Source organism: Electrona antarctica, assembly GCF_951216825.1.
Source record: "Electrona antarctica genome assembly, chromosome: 15".
In the NCBI taxonomy this organism is placed as follows: domain Eukaryota; kingdom Metazoa; phylum Chordata; class Actinopteri; order Myctophiformes; family Myctophidae; genus Electrona; species Electrona antarctica.
This window is the reverse complement of record NC_136796.1, coordinates 7,039,238-7,066,401: the sequence shown is the minus strand read 5'-3', so window position 1 is coordinate 7,066,401 and position 27,164 is coordinate 7,039,238. Positions and strand designations below refer to the sequence as shown.

General features: G+C 43.6%; 1 protein-coding gene across 1 annotated transcript in view; it reads left to right on the top strand.

Annotated features, from left to right (window-relative positions):
- The window catches only part of LOC306937859 (zinc finger protein 385D-like), a 73,994-nt gene that overhangs the window by 32,444 nt on the left and 14,386 nt on the right, over positions 1–27,164 (top strand). Inside the window, exons 3-6 of the mRNA XM_079521864.1 lie at positions 523–630; positions 4,656–4,842; positions 20,402–20,656; positions 23,397–23,584. Of these exons, the coding sequence (XP_079377990.1) occupies positions 523–630; positions 4,656–4,842; positions 20,402–20,656; positions 23,397–23,584 (738 nt within the window). The remainder of the gene's footprint in view (positions 1–522; positions 631–4,655; positions 4,843–20,401; positions 20,657–23,396; positions 23,585–27,164) is intronic.

Sequence of the window (27,164 nt, the reverse complement as noted above, 5' to 3'; positions counted from 1 at the left end):
TCCCCTCCAAACCACCAGAGCGAGGAATGTTTCGATTCCAAAGCCACGCCTTAATTTATCACCGCCCCTAGTGGAAAGGTCATGTAAAGGTCACGGTGGTTATGGGGGTCATCTGGCTGCACCAGGCTACCTTTGACCTTTGACCCATAAATGTGTCAACGGGGGTGAACCCTGAGAATGGAGGACCGTCCCCATTTCCACACTCCATAAATCCCAGAGGATTCCACCCCTCTGCCACCAATGACTGATGGCAGACCTTGTTCTGTGTGTGTGTGTGTGTGTGTGTGTGTGTGTGTGTGTGTGTGTGTGTGTGTGTGTGTGTGTGTGTGTGTGTGTGTGTGTGTGTGTGTGTGTGTGTGTGTGTGTGTGTGTGTGTGTGTGTGTGTGTGTGGCGTGCGTGCGTGCAATCTATTATTATTATATTTGCCATTTTCTTTCTTTATTTTTTAATGACTGTCATTAATGAATCACCTTACCACCAACACCCTGCCGTTAAACAAACCCTTCGTCCTCTGCTTGCAGATGGATCACATACACAAAGCCCTGATTGGTCCAGGCTTCAGGCTGGCCACGCCCCTGAAGAGGAAGTCCAGCTCGTGTGGAGTTTGTCGACTCCGTTTCAACTCCGAGGTGGGTGTGGTGGCACCGCTGGCACGCTTGTGTGTTTTGTTGTGTTTTGTTTTGGGGGGAAAAGACCGTTTCTCACACACACACACACACACACACACACACACACACACACACACACACACACACACACACACACACACACACACGCACGCACTACACATAAACACACTGACGCGATCAACAGAGTTTACACAAGAGTGTAATCCTGGCCTGTCATCCGGTCTTACGATCTAATATGTCTGGCGTTTATTTGAGGTTTTCTCTTGAGTGATGATCTGCAGAGAAGCCGCACACTTCACCCCTGCTGAACCTTTCTCCTTCTTATCTTTAAACAAAATAAAATAAGATTCATGTGTGAATATAATGAGTCAGGCGGGCAGTCATCCACTATCTTCAGACTCCCACAGTGAGTCTTGCCGACTCCGCCCTTCATTGAACATGGTCCAATAACAGAAAGTAAAACTTTGCTGTATGACGCAAAAGGTTTTGAGCTGGTATGCAGCCCTTTGCCAACAACATGCAGTAATACATAAAACCATATGAACCCTAGGGCTATAGAGTCTCTATTCTGGGGGCGGAGATTCAGTTATGTTTTCTGTTTTCTGTGTGCGTGCATGCGTGCGTGCGTGCGTGCGTGCGTGCGTGCGAGAAGTGAACTTGCGCTAGAGAGATATTGATTAGTTGGTGCCTTCCATGGTTTCCTACGCCATCGGAATGTGAATGCTGCGAATTCATTGAAAGCTGCTTTGGAGAAAAATATAAACTCACAGATCAAACCAGCCGCAGGTACAGTACGTAGGTCCAACCGGCGACCTTCGGATGACCAGACGAGCCTTTTCTACTCACTCGGTCCACAGCCACTGGCAGCAGTGAAATACTGTGTTCATCTATTCACTGGGTCAGGGGTGAGTTCTTCTTAGAACTGTCAGGGGTGCCCCCCCCCCCCCCCTAACCTGACTCCGCCAGATTGCGGCAGTATTGAGTTCACAAGTTCCCTCCTCCTGCCTGCATCTGGTCTCTCAAGCAGAAACGATGAACTGGAAGCAGCGGGACAAAAATCTGATATCTCCATAATCATTTCTAGTTGTAGTCTTGTTAGGTTGTGTTTACATTTGTGCTGTGGCAGCGCTTCAATACGTCACCAGTCTGTGGCACAGCTTCAATATGTCACCAGTCTGTGGCACAGCTTCAATATGTCACCAGTCTGTGGCACAGCTTCAATATGTCACCAGTCTGTGGCACAGCTTCAATACGTCACCAGTCTGTGGCACAGCTTCAATACGTCACCAGTCTGTGGCACAGCTTCAATATGTCACCAGTCTGTGGCACAGCTTCAATATGTCACCAGTCTGTGGCACAGCTTCAATATGTCACCAGTCTGTGGCACAGCTTCAATATGTCACCAGTCTGTGGCACAGCTTCAATATGTCACCAGTCTTGCGTTGATCCCGCCTCTAGCGGCCGCATATCGCTCCAGTCTGATTTGGATCGGAGTACATCGTCTCTGCCCGAGAGAGACCAGACTCTCCCTTCTGGTAGAATTAAAATGTTGTCCAGCAGGGGGGAGGTGGTTCCACCAGGCTACTACCCCTCCTCCCCCCCTCGCCGGGGGTGGAGGAGAAAAAACACTTTATTGTTTTCGTTTGGTAGCCGACTTTATTTTTCAGTTTGCTAATAAACACAGTGGTGCGATTTCAGTTCACGACGAACACATGATTCACTCATGACTTGTTTCAGCATCTTCTTTCAACATTTCAGCATGGTCTATATGATCAATGATCAACAGTAAAGTAAAGAATTAATGAATGTCTATTGTAGCGTAATTGTAATTGTTATTTAAAACAAAAGCCACCATATTAGCATCTGAATACTTGTTCTGAGAACGCCCCCGTAAAGGTGTGACTACGTGACAAAACCACAGTCAAGGGGGAGGGAAGCTCAGGGATGCTATTTCGTGCTCCTATATTTTCTTCAGGGGTGCTCCAGCTACCAGGCACCCCCGTATAGTTGTCGGTGCTGCACTGGATCCTGATCAATGGTGGAAAAAGTACTCAAATGTTCTTACTTAAGTAAAAGTATCAATACGGCAATATAGAAATACTGTACAAGCTCACAATCGCATGAGCTTGTAGATCGGCTATTTTCAAATGGCCGAAATAGGGCTGAAGTGGTTAATGTATGTTTTGTAATAATAATCTAAATCTACAAAGTAACTGTAACTAACTGTTTTCAAATAAATGTAGTGGCGTGAAAGTATTGGAAATACTCAAGTATAACTCTCTTCCCAGCAACCTCAGTTGATGACTTTAAGTATTAAGACTTAAAGTATTGGAAATACTCAAGTAACTCTCTTCCCCAGCAACCTCAGTTGATGACTTTAAGTATTAAGACTTAAAGTATTGGAAATACTCAAGTAACTCTCTTCCCCAGCAACCTCAGTTGATGACTTTAAGTATTAAGACTTAAAGTATTGGAAATACTCAAGTAACTCTCTTCCCAGCAACCTCAGTTGATGACTTTAAGAGGCGGCTAAAAACCCATTTCTATGACCTTGCTTTTAACTGATTTTAACTGATTCTCTTGTAACCTTATCTTAAATTTACTTTTAATTTCAACGAATTCTACTGACCAGATTTGAAGCTATTACTTTTTTTTTTAACCCTTGTTAAAACATTTTTTATGTGAATTCCTTTTTACTTGTATGTAAAGCACTTTGAACTACACTTGTGTCTGAAAGGTGCTCTATAAATAAAGATTATTATGTTATTATTAAAGTACAAATACCTCACAATTGTACTTAAGTACAGTACTTAAGTAAATGTAGCAGAGGAATAGGGCCTCACTCACACCTTTACATCTAGCATACAACATTGATGCATGCTTGTTGTATGAGATGTATAGCTGATGTAAGCTCGCAATGCATTTCCAGTGGGAGTCACATGGTTTGACACAACATTTGTGTTGTATGGCTTTCGGCTGTGTTTCGACTGCCCCCCTCCCCCTCATACAACACAAATGTTGTGTCAAACCATGTGACTCCCATTGGAAATGCATTGGGGCAAGATTATTGGGGAAAGCATACATCAATCTGTTGCGACCGTGTGAGTCGCCCCTAAGTCATTGCAGGGCTGTAACCACTTTCAATAATGTATCCCCATGACAGATGAAAATTAAACATGTATTTATTTTCGCTATATTCAACGTTGTGAAAGCATAAGATGGGACTTGTTATAAGTGGTTCATTGGGAGTGAATATGGAAGGAAAGGAGATGGTTAATTCTTAATCCTCAGGAAGAGAACGTGGAAGGGAATAAGGTGGAGGAGGGAGGCAACATGGTGCAGCAGGGGTGAAGTGAAGTGGTAAGCAGATGTTTATGTGCGTGATGACAGGGCGTACTGTGATTGCTATTTCCTGCTATTTCCTTCTGGCACTGAACGAGGGTTTGGCTTGATTTGTCGTGCGAGCAACATCATGTGAGAATCTTTGTTGTGTGTGTGTGATGCATGTACGACGTGGACATGGGCGTGTGCGTGCGCACGTCAGTGTTCATTTTGATTTCGTTTAGTCATAAAGTTTCACTTAGTCATATTCTCATATTGTATGGTTTTAGTCCACTAAATATCATAAGATTTTCTACATTTGATTTTGTCGACAAAAAAATATTTTGGCGGGCCTTAAGACTTCAAGCTTGTAGATCTGCTATTTTCAGAGGACAACCAAGCATAAAATTACTTGTCTTTAAGTTCTGCAGGATCTTTTCTCCACTATAGTCCCTCCCTAACATTTTAGCCTTTTGTTGACGAAATTGTCAATATATTTAGTCTCATAGTTTTAGTCATAGTAAGTGTAGCAGTTTTTATTTAGTTTTCAACCGCTAAAAAAGGTATTCGACGAACATTTTTCGGCATAGAGACGACATTAACACTGTCGTTTGTGTGTATGCATGCGTGCGTGCGTGCATATTTGTGCATGCGTGCGTGCGTGCGTGCGTGCGTGCGTGCGTGTGTGTGTGTTGCGTGTGCAGGTGCAAGCGTCGTCACACTACGGTGGCACCAAACACGCCAAGAGGATCAAAGCCATGGACACGCCGCTGGACAGCAGAACCAACAGCCCTGAAACGCCGTCACCCCCCCTCCCCCTCCCCCTCCTGCTCTCTCCACCTGCTCATCCAGCCATCACCATCACCTCAAACACCACCTCGGCGGCTGTAGGTAGGGTCATCATCTTGATTGTCATTTTTTGAGATGTCCAGCTTTTTGTTTGTGTGTACCCTATAGCGATGATATGATTGGCTGAGCACCCCATAGCGATGATTTGATTGGCTGAGCACCTCATAGCGATGATATGATTGGCTGAGCACCCCATAGCGATGATTTGATTGGCTGAGCCATGTATGTTTTGAGCAGAGGCAATCTAGTAAGAGAGTCACGACACTAGCGTTGACGTTGTAACAATGGAATGCGGAAGCGCTCATTCTATCTCGATGGGATAGTTCCAATGTTTGGAACTATAGCCCAGAGCACCCCGCTTTGCGGCGAGATCAAAGCGTGTCGCCACTCTCTTACTAGATTACTCTGGTATTGAGGGTAAATAGTGAAGACAGAAAATTGAGGTCGAGGACGCCACAAGTGATTAGCCTGATTGGACTTGAGGATAAAAAGTGAGGACGCCAATTGTGATTGGCCGGAATGTGATGATATGTGATGATAAGAGCGAAAGTGTATGAAACTGTTTCAACATGGAAACTATTATGAAAAAGAATTGCGACCATCTCAAATAACTGTTTCAGGTGATTATGTAATAATTAATTGTGACAGGCCTAGGCGTGTATGTCTTTGTGTGTATGTCTTGTGTGTGTGTGTGTGTGTGTGTGTGTGTGTGTGTGTGTGTGTGACTACACATGCATGTATACTGTATGAGTGTGCCTACTGTACATTGTCATTGTGTGTGCATTATGATATGCGCGATATCTGTGTGTTTGTGTGTGTGCGTGTGTGCGTGTGTGCATGCGTGCGTGCGTGCGTGCGTGCGTGCGTGCGTGGAAAAAACTTTGATTCACTCCCATAATTTGTTTAATCGATTTTTCTGTTCAAAATTTTTTGTTTATAATTGTTTTAAAAAAACACAAAGTAACTTGGGTAAAAAAATCGAGGCATTGAATCGCAACAATCGTTGAATCGCAGAATCCCAATTTAGTTAAGAGTCGTATTATAATTGAATCGGCTCCCTAGGTATTGAGATCGTGTCGAATTGAGAGGTAAGTGAATTTGTCCCACCCCTAGTGTGCGTGCGTGCGAGCCTATGCACGTGCATGCATGCGTGCGTGCGTGTGTGCGCGCGTGCGTGTGTGCAGACTTCAAACGAACGGAGGCGAGGCAGCTTTGATCATTCTCTTCATAACTTATTTCCTCCTTCATGCCTTTAAGTCTTTGATGTATGATAAGCAGCCTGAGAGACCTGAGCTGTCCCACAGCATGGGCACGTTTAAGACGCTTATCAAACAGCCTCCTCACTTCAAAAACACAGCCAGCACTGAGGAAGTGGCATGCACTGTGTGTCTGTGAGTGCGTGCGTGCGTGCGTGCGTGCGTGCGTGCGTGCGTGTGTGCGTGCGTGCGTGCGTGCGTGCGGGAGTGCGGGCGTGTGTGTATGCGGAAGTCAAGGAGAAGGGGAGTGTATGTGAGCTTATGTGAATGCCTCAAAGTGTATCAGCAGATATGTGGGTGGGTGTGTTAATAGTTTGCATACACAGCCCTGTGTGTTTGTGTATGCGTGCGTGCGTGCGTGCGTGCGTGCGTGCGTGCGTGCGAGAACAAAGAGAGATTGAAGGACGGTAGATGACATGATTAAAACAAGATCCACATAGAGGTGTGTGTAGCTGACCTTGAACGATCTACTCTCACATATTAGACACCGACAGAAGTAGATGTTAATATGAGCCCCAGGTGTGACAGAAGTAGATGTTAATATGAGCCCCAGGTGTGACAGAAGTAGATGTTAATATGAGCCCCAGGTGTGACAGAAGTAGATGTTAATATGAGCCCCAGGTGTGACAGAAGTAGATGTTAATATGAGCCCCAGGTGTGACAGAAGTAGATGTTAATATGAGCCCCAGGTGTGACAGAAGTAGATGTTAATATGAGCCCCAGGTGTGACAGAAGTAGATGTTAATATGAGCCCCAGGTGTGACAGAAGTAGATGTTAATATGAGCCCCAGGTGTGACAGAAGTAGATGTTAATATGAGCCCCAGGTGTGTTTTAGAAGTAGATGTTAATATGAGCCCAGGTGTGTTTTAAAGTGAATGAACCTGCACTTAAACCTGAAAGGCAATAATGAATGTAGGATGAGATTTACACAGCTCTGTCTGAAAGGCGGCAGGCCATGCCGACTGTTTTTCTTTTTCTCAAACCTGGGTTTTGGGAATGGCAAAAGTAGTCTTAAAAGTAGTCTTGAGCGTGTGACAATATCCATGACCCAAAGAGGCAGGTATCCGGAGAACTCGCCAGTTTACCAACTCGCCGCGACTTACATTGCTTAATGTAAGTCGCTCTGGATTAAGAGCGTCTGCTAAATGCCTAAATTGTAAATTGTAAATTTAGTGCATTTTTGTTTTACTTCATTTAAATTGCATTGAATTGAGAGAGAGAGCGGATAGTTGTTTAGAGTTAACACTAGAGAAAGTAGGAGTGCTAAAAGTTTAAACACCAAAGTACCGAAACAATGTAATTCATTAGTAAACAATATCCTGAAATGGTAGGTCTACTTATCATTGGTATTCACATACTCACCTTTTTATCATTATCTAGCTGACCATTTAATTGCACAAAATAATTTGATGAACGATAACATCTGTGAGTGTGACATAGTACACTGATGAAGACAGCATGTTAGCATAACGATGAAGACATTGATGAAGAATCTTCGCCGCGGCGACTTGGTAAACTGGCGAGTTCTCCGGTATCCAAGAGGCACAGCGTAGGGAAAATAGAGTCCCAATTCGCAGACACACTATAAACCGCAGCAAAAAGTCTCTATGCTGCCACGGTCGGCCATGTAACGTTAAAGTTAAAGATTTCCTGTGGTCCGGGGTTTTCTCTGTGTGTTTCTCTTTTGGGGTGCAATGAAAACAGGCAAAATCCCTGCTGGCAAATTCTTATGTCATATATGGGATTTGTGGACTCTTACCTCACAAGCAAATCAGAGCACTTGTTTGAGCCAGAAAACCCCAGACCACAGAAAATCAAAAAAATAATAAAAAGAAAATGTTAATGTCACGATCCCTTTACATTAACTAGGGATGTCACGACCAAACAACCCAATATGTTCAAAGGGAGTCTACCAACGCGCCTCAAGCCTAAACCGGCTGATCCGGTGCTTCACAGGTACAAGGACAAGAGTTGCAGAAGGAGAAGAGACTGGAGCAGCACAGACATTTAGAGCCTTTTATTAGGTGCTAAAGTATACAAAGACTAACGTTTCGACCTTGTGTTCTTCATCAGAGTCATGAATGAAGACTGCAAGGTCGAAACGTTAGTCTTTGTATACTTTAGCACCTAATAAAAGGCTCTAAATGTCTGTGCTGCTCCAGTCTCTTCTCCTTCTGCAACCCAATATGTTCTTTTCAAACCTAGCTTGCTCGTTTGGCAACTCTGGAAACCAAAAGATCCAGGAGTAGGAGAATGAAGTCCAGTATACACACACATTTCTGCCAATGCTGTCGCAATTTATGGATGAATTGCATTCACTCCAGAGCCAAATGGAGTGTTATGCAAATGATTATGCAGAACCTTTTCAAGTTTAATATAACCAAATTAACCATTACTGTTAGTCTGTTAAAGAGTGCTTTGCTGAGTGCTGATCCACAGCTTTCTTTTTTTTTAATCATCATTTATTTTGATGATTTTCTCTTTCTTTTACATAGACACAAAGACAACACAGACTTACAATACAAGACAGTTACGTAAAAAAGTAATATACAATAATATACATAAGAACAACAATGAGGAACAAAGAAAATGAAAGAGAAAGGAAAAAGAATATATATATAATAGTAATAATAATAATAATTCCCAAGTGGTACAGGGTAGTGGAATGCTTGTGTGCAAAGTGATGGTGGGTTTCGTCCTACACAGAATCAACTGCGCTCTTCAATATAGTCCAAAAAGGGGGTCCATACCTCTACGAATACATCTGGCTTATTTTGTGTTTCGTATTTAAGCCTCTCCAGGGGTAATAGTGACATTATTTGGGCCGTCCACATATGTTCTGAAGGTAGCTCATATGTCTTCCATAAAATTAAGATACATTTCTTTGCTAAGAATTTAAATAGATCAAATAGTTTCCTATGGGCAGAGCTCATATTTACATTTGGGTCTGCCCCCAAGAGATATAACAGAGGGGATTTCTTCAATTTTATCTTGAGGATTTTTTCCATTTGATCGTGAATTATTTGCCAAAAAGGTTTTATTTTTGGACAAAACCAGAACATTATGCGGGTAGGTACCCAAATGTAGTTTACATCTGTTACATAGGGGAGAGTTATCCCTGGACATTTTGTTTAGACAAACAGGGGTTAAATATGTTTTGAAAATGAGCTTTCATTTACAGAACCTGAGCCGTTTACCTGAATAACCTCTAATACATTGGTTCTAAAAGTACCACTCAGGGAGTCTGTGGGTTCTTTTAGGCCAGGGGATCTAAATGGACCCGTACCATGCAAGTCTGTATTTATAAACTTTATTACAGGCTCGTGGCCCACAAGGTAAGACCACCATCACATATACCAAAATGAGAATAAAAAATAAATAAAAATACAGTACATTTACCCAGCCCCACAGGTTACTACTCTAGGCGAGGCACTCATGCCAGTGTCCTCTGATGGTAGAAGTGTACCTTACAGAACTACGGCCTGGGTCTGTCATCTGTCCAATGAGTCCATTCAGTGTCCTCTGATGGTAGAAGTGTACCTTACAGAACTACGGCCTGGGTCTGTCATCTGTCCAATGAGTCCATTCAGTGTCCTCTGATGGTAGAAGTGTACATGACAGAACTACGGCCTGGGTCTGTCATCTGTCCAATGAGTCCATTCAGTGTCCTCTGATGGTAGAAGTGTACCTTACAGAACTACGGCCTGGGTCTGTCATCTGTCCAATGAGTCCATTCAGTGTCCTCTGATGGTAGAAGTGTACATGACAGAACTACGGCCTGGGTCTGTCATCTGTCCAATGAGTCCATTCAGTGTCCTCTGATGGTAGAAGTGTACCTTACAGAACTACGGCCTGGGTCTGTCATCTGTCCAATGAGTCCATTCAGTGTCCTCTGATGGTAGAAGTGTACCTTACAGAACTACGGCCTGGGTCTGTCATCTGTCCAATGAGTCCATTCAGTGTCCTCTGATGGTAGAAGTGTACCTTACAGAACTACGGCCTGGGTCTGTCATCTGTCCAATGAGTCCATTCAGTGTCCTCTGATGGTAGAAGTGTACCTTACAGAACTACGGCCTGGGTCTGTCATCTGTCCAATGAGTCCATTCAGTGTCCTCTGATGGTAGAAGTGTACCTTACAGAACTACGGCCTGGGTCTGTCATCTGTCCAATGAGTCCATTCAGTGTCCTCTGATGGTAGAAGTGTACCTTACAGAACTACGGCCTGGGTCTGTCATCTGTCCAATGAGTCCATTCAGTGTCCTCTGATGGTAGAAGTGTACCTTACAGAACTACGGCCTGGGTCTGTCATCTGTCCAATGAGTCCATTCAGTGTCCTCTGATGGTAGAAGTGTACCTTACAGAACTACGGCCTGGGTCTGTCATCTGTCCAATGAGTCCATTCAGTGTCCTCTGATGGTAGAAGTGTACTTTACAGAACTACGGCCTGGGTCTGTCATCTGTCCAATGAGTCCATTCAGTGTCCTCTGATGGTAGAAGTGTACCTTACAGAACTACGGCCTGGGTCTGTCATCTGTCCAATGAGTCCATTCAGTGAGCGATCCAGCCTGCTCATGAATTTTAATGTCAGGTGCCTCAACAGAGCCATGAATGTAGTGAGACCCAATGAACAGAAAAGCCCACTGGCTCTAGTGCTCCTGGGTTTTTTTAACAGGATTCGAAGACAGTCATTATAGGCTACTATCATATATATGTATGATATGATATAGTACTTTATTGTCAGTTTGCACTGAAATTTGTCTTGCGGCCCAGCAGCCTTGTATGCAACACATACATGTTTGACATGAACAGAAATAAAAATACAGTTACATACATAGCGACATAAGGGCACAGAGCAATGTCCACAGCTCAGTCTAGTCACTATGTAACTATGGCAGTATACAAATGGAACCAAATGAACACCAACAGGTCCATTTGGTGCCATTTGCATACTGTCAGAGTTGAGGGGAGACCTTGAAATGTAAAAGTTTTAGAAACACTGCTCTAACCCATTTTGGGCGGGAACCCCTTTTAGTGTTAGCATTATGTTATGCTTTAGCTATTGAAAAATAGCAGATCTACAAGCTCATAGCGCGCCACCGAGTGGCGCGCTACGAGCTTGTAGGTCTGCTATTTTTGAAAAATCGAAGAACGACTGACATAGAAACATAGCTTTTTCAGAAAACTGTCAGGATGTAGAAGACATTTTTAGAATCTGATCTCAGGTAAAAAATAAACGCAAAGTGATAACTGATGCCGTTGGAAACGTACTGTTTTCTCTCCTCAACTGCCAGGCAGTAGCACCAGTGGTGGAGAGAGTACTCAAATGTTTTACGCAAGTAAAAGTATCGGCATCAAAATGTACTTAACGTACTAAAAGTAAGAGTACTCATATTGCACAATGTCCCATTTCACAAGTTCAAAATGTCTACAAAATCTTTTGAAAATAGCCGATCTACAAGTTCACAATGTGTTGCATTGCGGCGCATTGTGAGCTTGTAGATCTGCTATTTTCAAATGGCCGAAATGTGTATATATAGGGTTGAAGTGTGGTTAATGTATGTTTTCCAATCAAAATTTTAATCTCCAAAGTAACTAGTAACTAAAGTTTTCAAATAGTTGTAGTGGATTAAAAGTACAATCTCTGAGATGTAGTGGAGTAGAAGTAATAGTATTGGAAATTGGAAATACTCAAGTATTGTACTTAAGTACAGTACTTGAGTAAATGTAATTAGTTACTTTACACCTCTGAGTAGCACTGCATTCAGACATGCACTTCGCAAGGCCTAAACCAATCATTGAATACGCAAGGGATAATAAATTATAATCAAGTAATTATTGAGAAATAAACTCTGACAGGATAATTAGACCCTGACGTGAAGCGTGAAGGGGTTTATTTCTAAATAATGGCCTGCTTATTACATGGCTACTTACTAAATAACAACAAAACGATTTGATTCATTTTAAATTGATCTCATTGCTTATGAATTAATGTGGTCCGTTAATTTATGCCAGGTGCGGCTCGGAAGTGTTTTTAGATTATATATAAATTCTTTATTGGGAAAAAAAATATTAGGTTACTGCAAGTCTCGCTTCAATATGTTTTCAGAAACATTTGTTTAGCTGTAAATGACATTGTGTGTTTGCAATGTTGGATACAGCAAGAATCAAGCAGCACAGATTGGTATGAGCCAGGTGCTCCGAAGCTTTGATCATTATTCAAAGACTCTGCCTTTTATCCCAACATAACACACCGATGAAGTCAGTGATTGACCAATCGGAATCAAGCGTTCAATCAAACCGTGGAATAGCCCTGCCACGCTACCGGGTCCATTTGCCTGGCCGTGGTTATGTAAGCGTGGTGACTGGGTTTAGACTGTTCTGCACCAAAACAGAGCCAAACGGTGTGGTACTGTTATTAATAGAGAGACTAGACCTGTAGGTGCCCGTCGCAGTCGGCCACCGGCCTACTTGGGAACGATGCAACTTGGGAACCTAATGATATACGTTGTCATAGCACCCGTTTTAATTGTCAGCCAGTGTAGACTGCAAACTGAAAAGTGTACTTGGCAATCAATTCGGCCCACTGGCAGAGCCTGATTGGTTGAGCCTCAATTGGCTGAGGCAGAGGCTGGAAATTGCACAGGTGAAAGGAGTTGGCCTCATTAGGCCCACTGGCAGAGCCTGGCCCAGTTGAAAGGAATTGGCCTCATTAGGCCCACTGGCAGAGCCTGACCAGAGCCTTTTGTGGTGGTTCTGGAGAACCGTGGGTCCGACCCACTCAATACCTGGCACTGCACTCCCTGTGGGGGTGTGGAACGCGTGTGTCGAATGTGAAGTCGGTGGGTCAAACGGTTCTCGAGTTACGTGCATTACAACCGTACACACGCGTACGTACGCAACTACGCACGCACGCACACACGTACGCATGTACGCAGAGACGTGGCGCATTATATAGTAGATGTACCAATACCATTATATTCCTTCCTGATATTGATTCCGATACCCTGCGTATCGGTCGATACAGAGTGCCGATCCGAGAATGGAGTGTAATTTAGAAAAAATGTAGCACAGTGGTTCTCAAAGTGGAGTCCAGGGACTCGCAGGTTTGCCTTACAAGTTTGTAACTCTGAGAGTGTGCACATGGAACCAATTCGATGCTTACGGGTTAATTTGGTTCCATCTGTACAATCTTAGAGTTACGTTTATCCTTGAAATTAAATAGTTTGAGAACCACAGTAGTAAAACATAAACTGAAGGGATGGGATGATATGAAAATTACATTATTGCGGCAAAAATAATTGTGACTAATGATATTATTGCGATAATCTAAATATGCTTAAAACTTGAAGTGACACTTTTGTTTCACCACTTGAACCCCCAACATCCCTATTCTGGGGTGAATGTTTGCCAAAAAACTGCCGATCTACAAGCTCACAACATGTTGCAATGCAACACATTGTGAGCTTGTAGATCTGCTATGTGTTATGTAGAGTGACATAAGAGAGTACCAAATGCATTCTGTACAGGTCCGTTTTATCAAGTATAGAGGGTATAAGTGGTGCTGAATTTGCAGCTCAACAAAAGCTAATTCGTCCTACGACGGAAGACAATAAATTAAATTATCTGTGATACGATTATTGTGGGTTTTTTTTCTTTATCACGATAAACGATAATAAGCGTCTCATCCCTAACGGTTCTCAGAGCGGTTCTGTGGCGTAGTGGAAAACAGAAACAGCTTAATCACAATAGTTTAGCAATCACTTCATAACTCAGCTAATCACAGCGGGCCCGAGCGAGGGGGATCAATTAAACATTTCTACTGACACCGCGGTGAGGGAGAACAAATCACACAGAGTAGAGCTTTACGTTCCAACACCCTGCAGCTGTTGGGTCTGTCATTAACGCTCCACTGCACTCTGTCCAGGACTCGATGAGCCATGCAGTTACTGCAAGGGTTTCGAAGTTTGAAGTTTTCTGATCCAGGAAAATGTGAAATACCTGTAAATCTCTAGCTGCGGGGATAATGGAAATGCACTGGTAAACGTGACCATAACCATGGGAAAACGATGAATGTGTGGCTGATAGTCTATATTTCATAGTTGCATACCTTTGCATTTTAAAGTGTCTATTAGGCTATAGCCTACTGCTGTTTAATCGCTTTGCTTGAGGGGATAATGATCAAGTAAATCTACCTTTTATTTCGTTGCCAAGCAGGCTACTACTGTATGTGGCTGATTGTTAAAACCATATCTCTGGATTGAGAGACACAGTATTACTGTTACAAGGATAAACCTTATATGGCTTAATATATTATAATTTGCCTGGCATGGCTAGACTGTTGCACTCTATAACTTTACACCTTAAATATTTTATTTATTTTAGAAATTGTTCATCTGTCACTCAATTCGGAGTCGCAAGTAGATGATGAAATTTGTCCATGTGTGGTTCAGCCCTATGGCATGTACTAATACAAATATTTAATAAAATAGTTTTTGATCATACTTGATCAAGTATGAAGTTGTTTTTTAATTATTATTACATACAGTAGGGCTGGACCACGCATGGACATACGACATCATCAACTTGCAACGGAAGCGGTCCATATTGAGTGAAAGACGAACAGTTTCTAAAATAAATACAATATTTAAGGTGTTTTTCATTTTTAATTTGTGTTATATATGGCAATCATAATGTATTAAGGCATATGAGGTTTAGCCAGAGATCCTTTAAACATAAATGACCCATAAAATATATATTTTTTTATTAGGAGGCTGCACAGCTCATAGCCACGATGCAAAATACATTTATTAAAATACAGAAACCAACGTTTCGATAGGATAGACTAGGGTCACATCAATGACACGCAAAATGTATTGGTAGACTAAACTATTATATTGTCTCTGTCGGGTGGAATCATATGTCCAAAACTATTGCTCTTCAGGACTCAAATAAAATCATATAGCTAAAGTATCAGATCCACAAGCTCTCAACAACCGATTTAGGCGACGTTTCGAGCTTGTGGATCTGCTACTTTGTGGATGCTTTTTTGTGACACTGACATTAATTTACCAAAAAACACAAACTTAGGGCCGATTCATACTCCTATTTTACCGCTGTTTCGGCGCTGTAGTGCCGAAATGATTTTGGCTCGTCAGAAATTTTCAGTAGCACCGAAGAGCCGACTTTAGGACGGTACCCGCCCCCCCGAACCTCAAATGACGTCACATTGTAGGCTCTACAGAGCCGAACCGACTTTTATTTGGCTCTAAAATAGGAGTATGAATCGACCTAAGAATATGAGGTTTCTGCCCGACAGCGACGATATAAGACCTAAGGACGTACCTTTCACTTGTCATATAAGGCCATGACCACCAGGGGACAGCTGAAAGTTAGCTCCTTTTTTTTTTTTAGCTTTTAGCCTTTCAAATGGTTCAATTCATTTACTGTGTGTCCCAGTGATATATAGACTATATGCACTATGCAGTGCACTACCTTTCTCCAGAATTGCTTTCACCTGATGTTTAACCCATTTTGACCTGAGATCAGATTCTAAAAATGTCTTCTACATCCTGACAGTTTTCTGAAAAAGCTGTTTCTATGTCAGTCGTCCTTCGATTTTTCAAAAATAGCAGACCTACAAGCTCATAGCGCGCCACTCGGTGGCGCGCTATGAGCTTGTAGATCTGCTATTTTTCAATAGCTAAAGCATAACATAATGCTAACACCAAAAGGGGTTCCCTCCCAACATGGGTTAAAGGATATTTTAGTATTCTGTTAGTCTAGGTAGGACTTCTTTGGATATAACAGTCTGGACTTTGGAGGCGATGCATGAAATTGAAAGTGAAAGTGTTTTTTTGGACCAACACGCCTTTGGCAGAGAAGGCTGAGAAAAAAAGAATCTGCATTTACATAGATAACCAATTCTATCCCCAGGGTTTAAGTCTGGGGTCAAAACAAGTACAAGTTCTCAAATGAGTTTTATGGGAACAAGACTAACATAGAATCAGCCTATCAGAGATAAACAGAAATGTACTAAAAACCATCGCATGGATGCACCTGGGACGTATAATAATAATATAATAATAATAAACTTTATTTATAAAGCGCTTTTCAAAACAGAGTTACAAAGTGCTTTCCAATGGAATATAAAAAGGCAATACATCAGTTTAGAGGCACTTACGGGAGTAAAACAACAGCAACTAGAAGAAGTGCCCTTCTGGGCACAGGTCTCCACCAGGAGGATAGGACTGTGTGAGATGTTTGGCAAAATGTTTAGGAGTAATATAAACATGTTTGCCTTTGATGGAAATTGGATGATTTGAGGCATTTTGTTCCAAAAATGTGTTTTGCAAAAATCAACCTGTTGGTGGCGCTATAACAGGCCAATGTGAAAAGGGTGGGATATATTCCTCAGCCTAGTAAGAAAATGTGTGAAAGATTTCACGTAAATTGCATGCTGCGTTCATGATTTGAGGCTATTGTTCAAAACGGGGCAATCTTGCAAACTGTGAAAGCCAATTATAGCCAATTAGGATGGAATATGAAATATCGGACAGATCCAACTTGAGCACATGACCATAGAGATACTGTGTAACGATTTGTGAGATTTTTGGACAGAATCTGGAGGAGTAATGTAAAAAAATGTGTTTTACAAAAGTCGGCCTCCTGGTGGCGCTATAAAAGGCAGATGCGGAAATTGCAGGTCAAAGGTTTGTCCTTGGCCTCTAGGGAGTGTGCATGCAACGTTTCACGCAGATCGGTGCAGTTTTAGGTAAAAATGTGAAAAGCTGCCTCATGGTGGCGCTATAACAGGCCGTTCTGGAAAATGCGGGGCAGAGGTTCATCGTTGCCATCCAGGGAGTGTGTGTGCAAAGTTTGGCATCGACCGGGTTAACGGTGCCGGAGATTAGCTGTACACAGACGGACGGAAGGAAGGACGGACGGACGGACACACACACACACGGACGGACGGACACACACACACACGGACGGAGTGCAAAACATACTCTCTCCCCATGCCTTCGGCCTGGTGGAGACAATAAAACATTACAGCAGTACACAGAAGAAATAAAATCCTATCCGTATCCTCAGTGATGTATCCCAAGGTCCTCGGGGTTTCGGGTCACACAACATCATACCCCTCACTCGGGTGGCCCAGCCGGGGTGATCAAGTCCCGACTTACGTCCCAGTAGCTACCCTCGATCATTGGGCGGCTGTGGCTACATTTCCTCCAATGAGTTGGTCGGTGTGAGCTCGCCACCATTGGTGTGTGGATGTGGGAAGTGAGGATGCTGGCGTCGACTGTTTGCCGCTTCACCTCCCAATGTGTGAATGAATGAACCATTGTAAAGCGCTTTGAGCACTTGGAAAAGCGCTATAAAAATGCAATTCATTATTCATTCCCACTAGGGAAAAACCAGGGACACACAATCTACTGCTCCAGAACTACTCTGCCGATAGTCTGGGCGGGCCATCCGGTAATGTAATTGTTTCATCCATTTAGCTTTTTATGTGCTTTATGGTCAGATTAAACGTGAAACATTGAATAAACAATATACTACAAAACTAAATTGCTGTCAAAATCAACACTGATTCAGACCAAAGTGGTTTGAATCAACCAACCCACACTGTCCAAATCGTCGTGCTAATTATGTTCTCTTTAGATGGTGATTGTATCATTAGGCCTTAGCTTATGATTATGAATGAGGTAAACTGAAAATCTAGTTGATTCGCATATGGGGGCATAACATTTATAAACTCTATACATATATACTGTACAAAATAATAGTAATATATTTATTTTTATTTGTATCTGTGGGTCTACAAAGTGGGCTGTAGTTGCTGGTTGCACATCCACCCTTAGATTATAAGCCCCACAATTGGCAGAGGTTTTGTTTCATTTTAACTGTCAAGACCCCTTTCCAACACCAATAGCAATTCTGTGAACAATTATGCAAATGCATCTATTTCAAGCCAACCTAGTGCATTTAAGCTACAGTACATGAGTTTTAAATGAGCTAAACAGCTGTTATGCTGTAGCTTGCGAGCACATACGGATTGCTTTGCTACAGAATCAGATTATTAAGAGATAAGCATCTTAAATACATCATAGCACCATATCTATGATGAATCCCATTTTATTATCACATGGTAAAATGGACTGCATTTATATAGTGCTTTTCCACACACACACACACACACACACACACACACACACACACACACACACACACACACACACACACACACACACACACACACACACACACACACACACAAATTGGAATCGAACCTGGAATCTTTGTATTCCAAGACCTCCTCCTGAGCCACTGCCGCCCAATATCACACTGTCATTGTGTGAGTTTTGACTAAATCTTTTTCACGAGGACCTACAACTGAACATCTAGTTTAGGTCTTCTTAATCATAATTCATAATTCATAATTCATATTGTTATGCAATTACGTTTTTAAAATAAACTTGAAAGTTGAAACTTAGTTAATAGGAGGACACAACAATATGGCCAGTTGGCCACCAACTAGTGGCTTCAACTTTAGTTCTATCTATGTTTTCCATCCAATGTTTGCCCACATTGTTTGGACATTCTAGCGCCCTCTGGTGGACAACTTTGTAGACAGAGTGACATACACGCAGTACTGTACACACTACACAGACGGACAAGTCTCTCTATAGGTGGTCCTCAGACGAGCCCTCCGTCGTTGCTTCCAGTCATCCCGGTTCTCCATACATCTGGCCAGCTCGTTGGTGCTTTGCGCTCCTGCGTCGTTCCTGAGAACATCCACATATGTTAGTATGGGACGTCCTCGTGACCGGTGCCCGTGTGTTGGTTCCCACAGCACCAGTTTGCTGGCTGGCAGCTCCGGGTGTCTTTGGCAGTGACGGACAAGTAGACAGCTTCATTATCAACGTTTTGCACTGACTTGGCTAATTGCTAATAATGAGAGATTTATTTCTAGAAGCAGAGATGGAAAAGGAGATAGAGAGACGGGGAAAGAGAGTAAAGCCATCTTTAACCCATTTTGGGCGGGAACCCCTTTTGGTGTTAGCATTATGTTATGCTTTAGCTATTGAAAAATAGCAGATCTACAAGCTCATAGCGCGCCACCGAGTGGCGCGCTACGAGCTTGTAGATCTGCTATTTTTTTTAAATCGAAGAATGACTGATATAGAAACATAGCTTTTTCAGAAAACTGTCCCGTGTGTTGGTCCCGTGTGTTGGTTCCCACAGCACCAGTTTGCTGGCTGGCAGCTCCTGGTGTCTTACGGACAAGTAGACAGCTTCATTATCAACGTTTTGCACTGACTTGGCTTGGCTAATGACTAATAATGAGAGATTTCTTTCTAGAAACAGAGATGGAAAAGGAGATAGAGAGACAGGGAAAGAGAGCAAAGCCATAGTGCTGAAAATAGCAGCTGTTTTCGGCACGCGACACCGTCGTACGAGTCAGTCGACTCGAGAGAGCCAGCGAGGCCTGGACCTCTGAAGACGACTTTTCTTTTTCTTTCACCACGGGGGCCTTATCGCCCCCCCTAAGAGCAGGGGAAGGAGCGCTAGCTAACAAACCACTCGACGCGGCAGAGATAAACATTGTTATCACTCAGCAAGGCCCTTAAATCAGCGCTCGCTCTCGCTCCTCCACGGGGAGCAGGCACTCCTGCACTTCCTTCCAATCTTTGACAGCTGATAGCGGAGACGAAGCCTCCTCTCTCTGTTCCTCTGCACCAGCGCTGTTGGTTTAAACACTTGGAGGAAAGTACGCACCAAAACGCCCCGGGGAAATCACTGATTATTAGGCAGATTAGAGGAGTTTGACAGGGATCATAAAAAATTGCACTCTCTCGCTCTCGCTCTGTCTCTCTCTCTCTCTCTCTCTCTCTCTCTCTCTCTCTATCTCTATCTCTCTCTTTCTCTCTCTGTCTTTCTTGTTCTCTCTCTCTCACAGTGATGAATGTAGTGGGGATGGGGGGGCCTGGGGGGGGGGGGGGGATGCAGCTGTTACGGTATCCGGCAAAAGTGGGTGAAAAAGAAATCCAATTTTCTCTTCTCCAGTGCACTGTCTATCTTTCGCTCTTGTTATTTTGTCCTCCTCAGATGCACACGCGTGCGTGCCGTGGCATGCACACACATTCTCTCACACTCACAGTCGCACACGCAAACGCACACATACACACACACACACACACACACACACACACACACACACACACACACACACACACAATGTCTTGCTCTTTCCATCAAATTCACCCTCTCTCATTCATGTCACGCTCTTGTCTTTTCGCATTAACGTTGTGTTCGTACTGTGTGTTTCTGACACACACAGAGGCAGCAGCAGCGCCTCCTACTGCACCAGAGGCGTGTCTGGCGTCCGAGACCACGTCGCAGAACGGCCCCGGTGAGCCCTCGCTGCCTCCCGGCCCCCGGGGCGAGGAGACGGAGACGCAGCGTGACGGGGAAGCGGAGGAGCCAGAGGCGGAGACGGCGGAGTCAGAGGAGGAGAAGGCCAGACGTCTCCTGTACTGCTCGCTGTGCAAGGTGGCCGTGAACTCTGCCTCCCAGCTGCAGGCCCATAACAGCGGTGAGACAGTACACTATATCTGCTCTATATGTACATCTGCTCAGTTCTCATACCTGTGCGGTTCACCGGTTCAACATGAACTCAACAACAACACCAATTTGAAATGCAGTTTGCTAGTTTACAAAACGATGAACGGCAACAGCAACGGTAACAAACAACTAGTTTGGTCTCTAAAGTCCCTGCCCACCACCTGTCACGATCCGTGACATTTTCTGCTGTGTTCTAGTGTTCCTTCTTCCTAGTTTGTGTGTTTTAGTGTTGTGCTCTTTTATTTTGTAGTATTTAGTGCCCTGGTTTCCTTTGTGGTTATGGTTACCTGTCTTGTCTCACCTGTGATTATTAGTTTGCTCCACCTGTGTCTTGTTAGTCTCTTAGCCAATCCCTGTCTTGATTTTGAGTTTTGTTCACCTGTGCCCTGTTTTCCCTGTGTGTATTTATAGCCCTGTTTTTTTGAGTTCCTTGTCAGTTCATTGTTTGATGTTAAGTGTGATGTTGCCTTGTATCCTGGATTTTGGAATAAACCCTCTAGCATTTACTTATCTGCCTCTGCGCCTCCCTGTTCTGCACTTGCCTCTGCGCCTCCCTGTTCTGCACTTGCCTCTGCGCCTCCCTGTTCTGCACTTGCCTCTGCGCCTCCCTGTTCTGCACTTGGGTCCTACCTTCTTGATTCACACCGTGACACCACCACGGAGGTTGTGGGTTCGAATTTACCATTGCCCGTAGGAATGTATTCCTACGGGCCGGGCCGGGGCGCGGCACCTGACAGCAGGGAGTGTTGGGCATGGGAGGAGTAGGACGAAGGCTCCTCAATGGCAGTACAATATGGAGGAGGAGTAGGACGAAGGCTCCTCAATGGCAGTACAATATGGAGGAGGAGTAGGACGAAGGCTCCTCAATGGCAGTACAATATGGAGGAGGAGTAGGACGAAGGCTCCTCAATGCCAGTACAATATGGAGGAGGAGTAGGACGAAGGCTCCTCAATGGCAGTACAATATGGAGGAGGAGTAGGACGAAGGCTCCTCAATGGCAGTACAATATGGAGGAGGAGTAGGACGAAGGCTCCTCAATGCCAGTACAATATGGAGGAGGAGTAGGACGAAGGCTCCTCAATGGCAGTACAATATGGAGGAGGAGTAGGACGAAGGCTCCTCAATGGCAGTACAATATGGAGGAGGAGTAGGACGAAGGCTCCTCAATGGCAGTACAATATGGAGGAGGAGTAGGACGAAGGCTCCTCAATGGCAGTACAATATGGAGGAGGAGTAGGACGAAGGCTCCTCAATGGCAGTACAATATGGAGGAGGAGTAGGACGAAGGCTCCTCAATGGCAGTACAATATGGAGGAGGAGTAGGACGAAGGCTCCTCAATGGCAGTACAATATGGAGGAGGAGTAGGACGAAGGCTCCTCAATGGCAGTACAATATGGAGGAGGAGTAGGACGAAGGCTCCTCAATGGCAGTACAATATGGAGGAGGAGTAGGACGAAGGCTCCTCAATGGCAGTACAATATGCTGTACATGTAAAGATAAAGTGACTGATGCATAGGGAGCTCGTTCATTTGTATTGATAACGATCTTATCGAGCCCACTATCGAGCATTTTCTAGTATTTTGTGGAAAGATGGGAGATAATAAATTCCGAACAGAACCAGTATATTTTTTTTTTTTTAGGTATCGGTTATCGAGCTCCATCCCTACTGATGCATGTGGTTACAAACACATATCTTTCTTGGTCCATTGGACCAGTGTTTCCCAAACTATGGGTCTTGAAGACGATTCTCTCAAATCATGATACAATTCGAATCACGATATTAGGTTCACGATATGATTTTTCACAATATTTTAAACACAGAAATGTTTATTATTTCTCTTACACAAATAAAGTATTATACAACAGGTCGTTTCGAGGAAGCAATCTGATTGGTTGAAACAGCCATCTGGCCGTGCGTCAAACGAGCATGATGGAACGTCTAATCAAAACATAAAAATCAGCTGCTCTGTTCTCCTAGAGCGCAGCCGACTGTGACTGGGTTGCTATGCTAGTGAGTCTATTGGGACATTTGTGGTCGTAGTGCCTACATCTGTCGTTTTTTTTGGGGGAATATCTTACTTTTAATGAAATTGAATTTAAGGGTAACTGTTGTATAATCGCAATATTACACTCGAGGGTGTGCTTTACCTTTCATGAATGCATTTCTAAAAAAGATGGTAAAGCACTCCCTCGTGTATAATATTGCTTAATTATCTTCTCTTTTATTTATTTTTGCAATACTGTGTTTTCTCTTAACCTTTTTTCAATACAGTGGCAAATGACTAAAAACGTTTTCTTTTATCAATTCTCTTTATTATATGAATTTAAATTGTCACCAGTTCTAATCGATTTTTATCGATTTACGATAATAAATCGGTACATGCCTACTAGATTGGGACTCATTGTTGGATGATGGAACTGTTTTTATGGTTCACGATTTTATACACCTCCAAAACATAAAACAATATAAGAAGAAAACATTTTCTAAATCCAGAATTTCTACATACAAGCTCTCAATGTCTCAGGATGTGAAGTGTTGTGAGCTTGTAGAGCGGCTATTTTTCGCTACCCTTGAAATAGGGCTTAAGACGTGATTAATTCACAGTGTATTTTTGTACGTTCGACACACCAGATTTATCTCTCTTGAGCTGAAGGAGTTTGGGAAGCCCAAGGGTTTTGCACTCCTTGACCCTCGCCATCTCATTTCAGGCACCAAGCACAAGACCATGCTGGAGGCGCGGAACGGCGACGGAGCCATCAAGTCCTTCCCCAGGGGGGCGGGGGTCAAGGCCAAGTTGGCGGCCGCCCCGCCGGAGGTGTCCACCGGCCTGCAGAACAAGACGTTCCACTGTGAGATCTGCGACGTGCACGTCAACTCTGAGACGCAGCTGAAGCAGGTAAACCACATCTGTCAACTCTGAGACGCAGCTGAAGCAGGTAAACCACATCTGTCAACTCTGAGACGCAGCTGAAGCAGGTAAACCACATCTGTCAACTCTGAGACGCAGCTGAAGCAGGTAAACCACATCTGTCAACTCTGAGATGCAGCTGAAGCAGGTAAACCACATCTGTCAACTCTGAGACGCAGCTGAAGCAGGTAAACCACATCTGTCAACTCTGAGATGCAGCTGAAGCAGGTAAACCACATCTGTCAACTCTGAGATGCAGCTGAAGCAGGTAAACCACATCTGTCAACTCTGAGATGCAGCTGAAGCAGGTACACCACATCTGCAACGCGCACGTCAACTCTGAGACGCAGCTGAAGCAGGTAAACCACATCTGCACGGTGGCGTAGTCGGTAGCGCTGTTGCCCTCACAGCTAGAAGGTCCTGGGTTCGATTCCCTGCTGGGGACGTTGGGGGGCGTGTTCTCTCCTCCGTGTGCGTCATCAGTGCCCATACCCTGGGTGGGGTTGGGGTGGGGTTGGCGAAAGGGCCTTTCTGTCTGGAGCATGTTCTCCCTGTATTCCCTAGGCTAGGTATACCTCACAAAAAAACCTGCAGTAATCCTGGTCTCTATACTGCCTCCCCCTGGCCAGCCGGGGCACCTGATGGAGGGGAAAGGAACTGGTTGGAATAACGTGTTCCTTCCACACGCTATGTCCAACCAGGGAAACCTCATCACAAATGTGATGGTCAGGTCAGCACATTTGGGCAAGTGGCTATGGCCGAATTTAGGCCAAGGAGTGTTTTTTTTTCGTGCTCATATATTTAGGCCACCCAAACACTGAAAGACTAGGATTAAGCGTTGAGCACGCAGCACTGAAAGTTGGAAATTGCACGACAATGGATTCACATTCCTAAGTGAACTCTTTTCCCAGAAAGCTCATGCAATAGCACGCTCTACGGATTAGCTGTCAAGTATGTCAACTGTACACTTCTGTTGAGTTCTGAATTCCAATTCTGACACAATAAAATAAAGACTTAGATTAGATATCAGCCATTTTTTGGCTTGGGACCCACATTTTTCATTCCCTCTCTGTAAAAGAATGGAAAATAACTCATGCAGTCATGTAGCTTTCACTACAAGTTAAATAGATTTAGTACCAAGGTAACTTTGGAAAGGTAAGAATTGCAGAGTAGCCTCCAGATATGCTTTTACATCACACTCACGATCCGTTTAAGTTTGCTTTGAACCACCTTCCCCCCCGAAGTCAATCTTAAGTCGAAATGAAAGAAAATCACTGGAGAATGATTTGTATTCATACGGAAATTCCTATAGTCTTCAAAAGAGACACGTTTTACTCGAGTAGTTTCAAAGACAAGCAATCTTGCTTACACATAAGAGAGATAAGAGCGTTCACATTCCTTATAATTACACACAGCTGGAGACAGGTGCTCTTTGGAGAGGTTTATCGTCGCATAGCAAACATATTCCGTGTTCCTTTATATCGTCTCTGTCGGGTGGAAACCTCATACAGTATGTCCAAAACGCCCCACTTCAAGTGGATCTGCTACTTTCTTTGATTTTTTTTTTTTTTTTTTGAATATGCATGAGACACAAAAGACAAACAAGGCATACAATAAAACAAAAACATCAACAGAAGAAACAGAATAATAATAAAAAAATGTACAGCAACAAGCAACAACAATACATATTACAGACTTTTGGATTAATTGACAACCGGAAAGACACAGCCCATATTCACTCCATATCCGCCCCCCCAGCTAAATACTCTATCCATTTCTCCCATCTTCTTTCACCCAGCTCTTTTTGCAGTCAAGAATAGGTCATCTGTTCTAGGAGATTCTTTTGTAACCAATTTCTTGTAATAGCTTTTTTGCTTGGATCTGCTACTTTTGATGCTTTTGTGTGATGCTGTAGTGCATGGGTGCCCAAAAGGTAGATTGTGATCTACCAGTAGATCAGAAAGGCTTTGCAGGTAAGGCCTGCCCCCTGCACCATGTGTGTACTTACTACTTAAGCCTTACTGTGTTGCCCCCTCGGGCTATGACCTGACGAAGATGTAATTGACACATCGAAACGTTGTCACTTTTTACCTGCACCCTGTTATAATAAAATAAGGGCCTACATCATCTGAGCTGCTCCAGTGCCTTCTTGTTTGCAGGCTTTGCAGGTAGATCGCATGACATGGCCCTAAAAATATATATAATTAAAAAAGGAAAAAAGGCATCTGCCACTTGAATTAAGGTGACTTCATTGATTAACATCAAATCGGGCCTTTCAGCTCAAACCCACAATGCAATACTTTGTTTTTCAAGAGTGTTGCGCACAAACGCTCAGATGCATTACAAAGTTAGACAAAACAAAACGGTACCAATTCCATTTCCGCCCCCTATTTCCCAGTCCAAGTGCGTTTGTCTTATGTAACACCAGCGCCGCTATTCCAAAGCCCCTTCAGGTACATTTTTTAACTATTTTCAGCAATTAAAATGGAAATTCGTCTTTGGCACACCGGCAGTCAGTTACAACAATAAAACATTACAACACAGGTGCATTAAAATACTATATAAAAATGCATTCACATTAACACAACAACAGTGATCATGAGCAGTGGCGATTAGACTATTTAAACATTTTCTTATTTAAAATGTCCACAGCAGTTGTCACAAACAAAGTTTTGTAACCCTTCTTTTTTGCTAATTTTGCCCTAAGCCTCCTGCCCGATGGCAACAAGTCAAATTCAGAGTGAAGAGGATGGGTAGAATCATTGTAAATCTGAATTGCTTTTTTGGTTATGGAGCGGTTGTATATGTCCTGAAGTTGCAGTTGTTTGTCTCCAATGATCTTACTTGCCTGGTTGACTACCTGGGTGAGCTTGTTTTTATCTCTAACTGAGAGATTCCCAAACCAGGACACGATGTTAAAAGTGATGATAATATAATATTTGTTGGGTGTGTAGACCTTGTTGCGCTGGTCATTTTGAAAGTAGCTCTCAAGTAAATAAAGTGCGGGCACCTCTGCTGTAGTGTGATCAAGTGGGGTGTTAATTTACAGGGAAACAAAAACACGAAAAGTTACAATATGGAGTTAGGAGGTTAATTCTGCCCGACAGCAACGATACAAGCAGGTAGAGCAGGCAAGCTTAAAAAGAGATCAAGGCAGTAAGGCACACTGTTCAGTAGAAACAAATGTTCTGTATAAATGGTTGAAAAGCCTCCATCAGCGCCAGAACCAAACGTTGAGCTCTGTGTGGATCTGCAACGTGCCGGTCCACTGCATGGTGGGCCATGGCTTTGATCTGCAACGTGCCGGTCCACTGCATGGTGGGCCATGGCTTTGATCTGCAACGTGCAGGTCCACTGCATGGTGGGCCATGGCTTTGATCTGCAACGTGCAGGTCCACTGCATGGTGGGCCATGGCTTTGATCCCAAACGTGCTGGTCCACTGCATGGTGGGCCATGGCTTTGATCTGCAACGTGCAGGTCCACTGCATGGTGGGCCATGGCTTTGATCTGCAACGTGCAGGTCCACTGCATGGTGGGCCATGGCTTTGATCCCAAACGCGCTGGCAG